Source organism: Callospermophilus lateralis, chromosome 18 (genome assembly GCF_048772815.1).
Source record: "Callospermophilus lateralis isolate mCalLat2 chromosome 18, mCalLat2.hap1, whole genome shotgun sequence".
NCBI lineage: Eukaryota > Metazoa > Chordata > Mammalia > Rodentia > Sciuridae > Callospermophilus > Callospermophilus lateralis.
The window spans coordinates 9,736,910-9,744,861 of record NC_135322.1 but is presented as its reverse complement, the minus strand read 5'-3'; the positions used below and the strand labels follow the sequence as shown (position 1 = coordinate 9,744,861).

The following is a 7,952-nucleotide window of genomic DNA, read 5'->3' as shown; positions in this document are numbered from 1 at the left end:
TTCATGGCTGTGTCTGTCAAGGTGTGTCTGCATGACCTGGCTGTGGAGGGAGACCGGGTTTTGAAGTTATCTCCACTGCTCACCATCTGCCATGTGACCCCGAGAAACCCACTACCTCCTGGCAAAGCCTTGGTGTTCATTAATGGCTGCCCTGAACTTATCAGGGTATTGTGTGATAAGAGACATGTCACCCCACCTGCCTCTTAGGAACCCCTTAAATCCCTGCTGGTGTTATTACTCACTCAGCAATCCTATTAGACGTGGGCTCAGAGGCGCCATTCAGTGGGGAACAGGGAGCGCGTATCCCCAGGCACACAGAGCCTTCAGCTGAGTGCCCGACCCAGCCAGGCCTCCCATCTGGGAGGGAGCTGCCCCAGCAGGTCAGGAATGGAGCTGTGACAGCCTCAGCCAGCTCCGGGCCACCCCCACTGCGTCTAGGTGGCTGCAGACCTGCCAGCGGGCTTCCCGGGCCCATCCTCTCCTGCCTCCCTGGTTTTGTCCCCCTGGACCTGGTCCTGGAGGAAGTCACCCCACCTCATGCTCAACACATAAGTGCCACCAGCTGCTCATGGCGCCCAGCCACAGTGCCCTCTCTTTGCTGGGTCAGGCACACACTGTAGGGCAGGCCGCGCGCCCACGCTCAGTGGCCACGTTCCTCTGCCCATTGCCCTCAGCCCCAAAGGGGCCCTCGCGGTCTGCCCCTGCTGCTGCCCCTGCGGCAAGGGCCCTGCCTGTCCCCTGCCTGCCCTGGGTTTGCCTGGGTAGGGCCCCCATGCTCCAGGCCCCTGGGCACCCCAAGTTTCTCCAGAACAGTCCTCCACCAGATCGCCCAGCCCCATTGGCCAGGGGACCTCACCACTTGGTGCCTCGTCTCCATTCTGCAAAATGGGGCTGAACCAAGCAGCACTGGGGGCTGTTATGAGGATTAAGTGGGGCTTAAAAGGACGTCAGTAAGAGACAATGAGGGGACGGTGAGGGGACAGCTTCGGTCTTCTCCCCACAGGCCCCTCCCCAGGACAGGCACTGCTCTGAACACGTGGGCTGGGGACAGGTGCAGGGGGCACAGGGAAGACAGCCGGGGCCAGGGGAACGGGAGGGGACTGCTGTGAGCAAGTACTACCTCGGGTGGCCACATCTCCCTCTTGGCCTGGCTGTGACCCCAGTCAGGGCCTGGTCCCAGAGCTAACCTCACAGCTGGGGCGACAGGAAAGAGCAGCGGACTCCAGAGCTGGTGCTGCTTGCAGAGTTGTAAGGCTAATAAAATTAACTGGGTCTGTGCTCCTGGGCACTGGGCACCAGAGGGCCTGCCCCGTCCCTTCTAGCTTCTGGCTTCTCCTCCCTCCCAGCCTCCCTCCCTCCCGCGGACATCTGCTGGTCCCCTCTGTGCCCACCTCTTGCCCGCCTCTGTCCCCAGGCTCCAGCCAGCCCACCCCTCTTGCTTCCCTGTGATTCCCCCAGACCAGCAAGGCCGGGGAGGAAGGATGCCCACAGCTCCCAGGGCAGGAAGGTCTGCATCCCAGCAGTCTAGTCTCAAGGAATCCCTGCACGCCCGAGTGCCAAGACCCAGAATCCCAGCCGGACAAGGGGTGGGCGGAGCCCCAGGACCCTGGCCCCACAACATTGGAAGAGTCTGGAATCTGGCCTTCAGAATTCCTGGCCTCCTGGAATTCTAACTCCATGTTTCGGGTTCTAACTGCAAGAGTGCTGTGTCAGAGAAATTCCGCAATCCTGGCTCTGTCCCTTTCAGCATCCTTCCTCCCCCCACCTCCCACCCCCCAGCTCATCCTTGGCTCTCTCCCGGTCCCCCTTCTCCCCCGGGGCTCCCACAGACATGATGCAACCAGGCCGGAGCCAGCTGAGAGGTGGGGGGCAGGAGGGAGATGTAATTACAGCCTCTCCTGCTTCCATTCTACAGGAAGCTCAGAGTTGGGGCCCAGGGGACCCTAATCCAATGTGAATAATGGAGCACTCGCCAGACTCACGGAAGGTCCCCCTGGGAGGAGAGCACAGTGAGCCACCACCAGCCAGATCCAGGGTCCAGCCTCCACCTGCGGCAGCTGAGGAGCACCAGACTCAGCCAGAGAGGGGCCAGGCTTGCGCACCCAAACCCTCAGGCCAATAAGGTGAATTAATTGACAAACCCAGGCTCCCCCAGGGCCCTGTCCCCCAGTTTCAGTGGAAAACCAACATTCACTTTTCATCTCACCCCAAGAAGCCCTAGCAGAGCCTTCATGAGGAATGCTCCTCGGCTTCCTTAGCTGGGGGACAGTGGGACTTTGGTGGGAAAGCCAAACCCTTCCCATAGCCTGTGAGTCAGCAGACCTCACAATTCCATAGAAGCCGGAAATGCAGATGTTTATGAGAAATCTCTCTATTTTCCAATTTGGCAACCAAGTCAAAAATGTAATTAAACCTCACATAGGGTAAGAGGAGAGAGGAAAAGTACACTGCAAGCTATATATGTCCTGAGGGCCTCCAGTGTGTGTAGTGGGAATCAGGGCCACTGCAAGTCATGCCTCTCCTCAGAATTTAATCTGTTTCCCTCAGTTTGGGGGACTGGAGTCAGGGCCTTGTGCATTAGGCAAGTGCTCAGCCACTCAACTCCCCCAGCTCTGAGGCAGGATTGCTGAGTGACAGGATTGCTGAGTGAAGAACTACTCCTTACTTGTCCCCTCCCCTTTCCTCTAGACTCACTGCTCTCTGTGCAGGTCCCAAGTTTTATTTCCACCACATCCCAGGCCAAGTGTCTCCTCCTCCAGGAAGCCCTTCCTGACCTTCAAGTTCAGCGAGGTGCTACTTCTGAGTTCCTAAATCTCAGCCCCGCCCAATCTGCACCCCGTCTGGGGCAGGTCTGTCTCTTCCACTGGACTGAGGTACAGAAGAGTGTGACCAGGGCTGTCTCAGTTACAGCCATGTCTTCAGTATCACCAAGCACAGACAGCTGGTCACAGAACAGGTAAACAGGTGATCGGGCAACCAAATATGGGGGGGAAAGGGGGGAGTGTTCCTGGGATGAGCCCCGGCTCCTAGGAGCAAGGCCAGTGGAGTGGCACCAGGAGCCCGGAGCCCACAGTCGTCCTGGCCCCATTATCTCTAAGCCCGGCGACTGTGAGTAAGGGACTTCCTTAGGCTGAGTTTTCTCATTTGGAAAATGGGCATCGTGCAAGTAGTCAGCTGCTCTGTGGGGCTGTTAGGACAATGAAATAAGTGCACGATCGTCTGGGGGATCCGTGAAAGGTAGAGCACGAGGTGCTCCTTTTCTCCGAGGCGTGGTGGGGTTGTCCTCACTCAGCATCCACTCAGCCCCCACTCTTCCCCCATTCAGAAGGAATAAGAAGGGACGCAGGTCCCCAGGGCCGCGCCAACCTCAGCGCGTGTCTCGGGTTCCTGGAAAGCACAGGCAACACCGCGGTCACCAAGTTTATTGGATTCATACTTGGGCGAGGGGAGGGTAAAGTGTCGGGAGAACTTAGAGCAGGACGCAAAAGAGGCGCTTGTCGCGGAAGGGATTTTCGGCGGCGGGTACAGGTGTCACCAGCGGGTCATCTTTGGCGTGCGTCTCACAGAAAGCCAGGAGCTCGGCCGCCGCCTGCGACACCTGCAGGTGCCGGGGCAGAGTTGTTGCCGCCTCGCCCTCGCGACTCCGCCCCTCGGAGCCCCACAAACCCCGCCCCTCCTAACAAGGCCCCGCCCCTTGGCCGAGCCCCACCCCTAGTCCCGCCTCATTCCTAAGGGGATCCTCCCACTGTGCCTCTGGGCCCCGCCCCCAACATGGCCCGAGCGGACCCCAGCCCCAGAGCCCCCGCCCGACCCGGCACCTTCATGCGGTCGATGTTCACCTCCAGCTTCAACTGTTCCACCGTCTTGCGGGCCTCGGCGATCTTGGCCATGTTGTTGGACATGGCTGCAGCAGGAAACGGGTTAAATGCCAGGGAGGAGTGGGGTGCGGCTGGGAGACCACTGGGTTTTTAGATTGGGGGTGATGGGGGTGGGACCCAGTAACAGGAGTGTGGGTAAAAGGGCGCGCGAATAGGGTGCCAGAGCCAGGTAGAGGAAGAGATGGTGGCCTGGAGGAGAGGGACCAGAGGAGGATGGAGGGGTGCACAGCAGGGGTACTAGAGGCCGGCGGGAAGAAAGGGGGTGAAGCAAGAAAGAGGGAGAGGCGTACAGATGGGAGGCTGGGAGGCAGGTGGAGGGAGGGCCAGAAGGACAGGGACACAGGTGCTGGATCAGGATCTAGGGATCCAGGTGTCCTTACCCCCCGGGGATAGAGCATGAGCCTGGGAGGGGGAGGGCTCCCCAGGCCAATTAGTGGTGGCTCCAGGGAGAACTGCGAATTAAGATCACGGCGGGAGGGGCGCAGAGGGGGCCTCATTAGGGCTTTGGCAGCAGCTGCCCCCTTTGCCACCCTCAGGGAGCCCCCCACCCCCACCCCTGGCCACCTCAAAGGCTCCTCTGCTCATTAGCAGCCAGAGGAGAGGGCTGGGGAGCCCAACCCAGCCAGACAAGAGGGAGGCAGAAAGGAAGGGGAGAGGGACAAATGGAGGGGCCAAGGGCAGGACAGAGGAAAGACAGCACGGGGGAAATAAGGAGATGAGGAGAGAGAGGTGGAGAGATCAGAGGAGGAATGGAGTGACGAGAAGAAGGCAAACAGGGACAGGTGGAAAGAGAGAGGGGACAGAGTGACGCAAGAGAGAAAGGCACAGTGGAGACAGGGACAAAGGGCAGAGTCAGAGGGACGGAGAAGAAAAGGGACCCAGATAGAGAGAAATGAAGGGACTGGGGAGAGGTGGAGCAGGGAAAGAGTAAAGATGGGGTGGATGGAAGGACGGCGGGAGAGGCGCCGTGGGGAGGCTGGGTGAGAGGTCACTCATCCATTCACTCCCAGGCAGACAGCGGCCTCGAGCCAGCTGTGGAGACCATGAACCCAGCCTCCTACCTGTTGCTGCTCAGGGCCGGGTCGGAGAGTGGAGGCAGAGGCTGACAAGCAGGGACTGGGTCCCGGTCCCAGCCCAGTCCCGCCCCCTCCCCTGAGGCCCAGCCCCTCAGGACCCGCCCCCTCCGCATTGCCACCAACTCCACCTCCTAGGTCTGTCTCTGAACTAGGTCTGTCCATCCCCTTCTTTGTCCCTCCTGAGCTTCAGTTGCTCCTGTTTTTGGGTGGGCCCCCTCCTCTGTCTCTCTCACAAGCACACAAAAAAGACAGTCCCTCCAGATGCCCTGTGCCCTGCTGCATTTATTCTGCTGTCACACAAGCCTCTCCTGTGTGTCCCACACAACCTCTCACTGTATCACACATACTCTCAGTCTGTCACGTGGGGTCACACTCACCACCTCAGTGTCACCCGATCACAGATGACCCCTTCCATAGCTCACACACTCATGTCGTGCACCTCTCTGGGTCACACAGTAATGCCACAGCCTCAAAAACCACCTGTGCCCAACACAACATTTCAAGGTCTCTTGGAATGTCCCCCACACTCTTGATCACTCACAGTGTAGCACACTATCACCAAGGACCACTCCCAGGACTGCACAACCCAATGCACTATCTAAGAGTGTCAAATGTACAATTTATCAGTGTCACACATAATATCTCAAAATGCCACACACATACGTGTGCAATTTAAACTTCTCCTGCTGGCTCACGACTCTCAGCTCAGCATCCTCCACAGACATGCAATGTCTCAGGCCACCTCCTCAACAAGCACTGGCACAGTGTGGCACAGTAATGTGCAGGAACACAGCCACCTGTCCAGTGACACATACATCTTGTACAATCTCCAGGGGGTACATACAATCTTACACATTCCCTTCCCATAGGTGACTCACCATCTATCCTGTCGCACACACACACCATCTTTGGATGCCATACAGGTTATGCAGGGTGGCTCAGTATAGCACACTTCCTCACAAATCTCACAGTGTTTCACACACACTGTCGTGTGCCATTCACAATCAACGACCCCACAGTCTGCGTCACGCAGGCCATCACTGTCGCATGTCATCTTGCTTGTCCTCACATAGCACTCTTCCAGCATCACACACTTGCAGACACTCTCCTATGTGCAATCACGACTCTGGACCAATCTCTCAGCATCACACACGAGCTCAACGTCGTCGTCACAGTTTCCCACAGCCCCAGGCCAACAATACACAGTCCTAACTCACCATCTGCCCCACCCAGACCCACTCCGTGCCTGCTCACGCCATCACTTGGGGCATCCCTCTCATCAGTCTGCCCTTATGACACATGGCACTCTTATCCCCTGCCTCCCTCATGTACAGTGTCACACACAATATCTCACTCTCATATTGGCCTTTCAGTATGACATTCAGTCCCCAAATAGTCTCTCTCTCTCACTCTCTGACCAAGTTACACACGATCTCCCATTGCCACACAATTTCCCCCCCAGTATCACCAATAACCTCACCGTGTCCCAGGACCCCTGACCTCCTCTCATGGTATTGAACCTACTTGCTGTCTCTCATATATGAAGTTCCACCCAATCCCTCCTTGTCACTCATAGTCTCATCTGCTACACAGTCACAGTCTCCTGGCGTCACACACCATGGCTCAGAAGTACACACTCACACGATCTTCCGGCGTCGCACAACACCTCCCGGTGACACCCGCGGACACTACAGTCTCAACGCTCTTTCTATCATACTCTTGTGGTGTTCACACTAGCTCAGCCCTGCGGGCCACACGGGGGCGCGCGAGGCCCGCGAGCCGCCCACCCACCTCGCTCCAAAGAGCCGCAGAAGGACTGAGAAACTGTTAGGGCAAGGCGTCCCCATTTGCCCTGCGGGAAATGGAACCGGGATTAGGGGACCTGAGAAAGACGTGGGAGGGAGATGGAGACCTAGGAAGGTGGAGGAAGCCACGGACCAGAGGGATACGATGGAAAGTGGACAGAGAGGTTCAGAGGGAGGTGAGAGATGCAGGGAGAGACAGAGACACTTAGAGAAGAGAGACTTATGGACTAAGACCAAGGAGGGAAGACTGCAGAGAGAGACAGACAGGAGAGCGAGACAGGGACAGGAGAGCGAGTCAGGGACAGGAGACACTAGGGCACACAGAGACAGAGGACACGGGAGAGAAACACACAGACCGAAACGTAGAGGGACGTGGAGAGACAAGAGAGCGAGAGGGCATTAAGACAGAGGGACACCCAGAGGGCGCCCTACACGTGGGACGGCGGAGGCAGGACCCGCACCCTGCTGGGGGCGTGGCCTCGGGCGGAGTGGGGGCGTGACCGGAGTGTCGCTGGGGCGTGGTCTGAGTGGGCGTGTCAGGGCGGGGCTTGGGCTCTTTCCCAGCCGGCGGTGGAAGAGCGCTGCTAGCCGGTTGGAGGCTGGAGCCCTGGGAAGAAGTGGAGATTGATGGAAGAGCATTTCTCCCGCAGCCAGCCCACCCAAATTCGGTTTTTACCGCCTGGACCGAGGAGCGAGACCGGCGGGGAGGACACACAGGCCCCTAGTAGCTTTTCGATAGCGGGTTTCGAACCCTGGCCCCCCTCCTCCTCCCCTCCCGGCGTAGCAGGACCAGATTAGGAAGGGAACCCGGCCCACATCTGGAAAGCATCAGGAGCGCCGGACGTGCCAGGGCCCCGGCCGGGCTGCGGAAGGGGGGAGGGGAGCCTAGGCGCTTCCCCCATCAGCAGAGCGGGGTCTGCCGGCGCCGAGGAGGGGCCTGGGCGTGTGCCGAGCCCGGCGCCTCCCGCAGCTGGTTTCCATCAGCAGATCTGGGCCTGAGCAGTCCCCAAGGAGGAAGCCCAGCTTAGAGCCAGGAAAAGCAGGGTGACGACCCAGTCTCTCCACGCTGCCCCCCTCCTGCAACCGAGGCCAGAGGCGGGCGGGGGAAGCGAGGTGACCTCCATTTCTGAGCACTGACTTTAGCGTCTGTTCACCCTGCAGATAGCCTTAGTTCATGCCCTGAACGGCACAAG

General features: G+C 58.8%; 1 protein-coding gene across 1 annotated transcript; it reads right to left on the bottom strand.

Annotated features, from left to right (window-relative positions):
- Positions 1-3,469: 3,469 nt before the first annotated feature.
- Gng8 (G protein subunit gamma 8) lies at positions 3,470-6,648 on the bottom strand. Its single transcript, XM_077105910.1, has 3 exons — positions 6,596-6,648; positions 3,819-3,904; positions 3,470-3,598 (listed from the first exon to the last, which is right to left on the bottom strand). Exons 2-3 carry the CDS (start codon positions 3,900-3,902, stop codon positions 3,470-3,472), a joined length of 213 nt encoding a protein of 70 aa, XP_076962025.1. The 5' UTR covers positions 3,903-3,904; positions 6,596-6,648.
- Between the last annotated feature and the right edge of the window lie 1,304 nt (positions 6,649-7,952).

What these genes read in the sequence shown, in the direction of transcription:
- Gng8 (XM_077105910.1), bottom strand. Translation starts at nt 3,902, where the DNA reads ATGTCCAACAACATGGCCAAGATCGCCGAGGCCCGCAAGACGGTGGAA. An exon ending in TGAACATCGACCGCATGAAG is followed by an intron (nt 3,599 to 3,818) that starts GTGCCGGGTCGG and finishes CGGCACCTGCAG; the next exon opens with GTGTCGCAGGCGGCGGCCGA.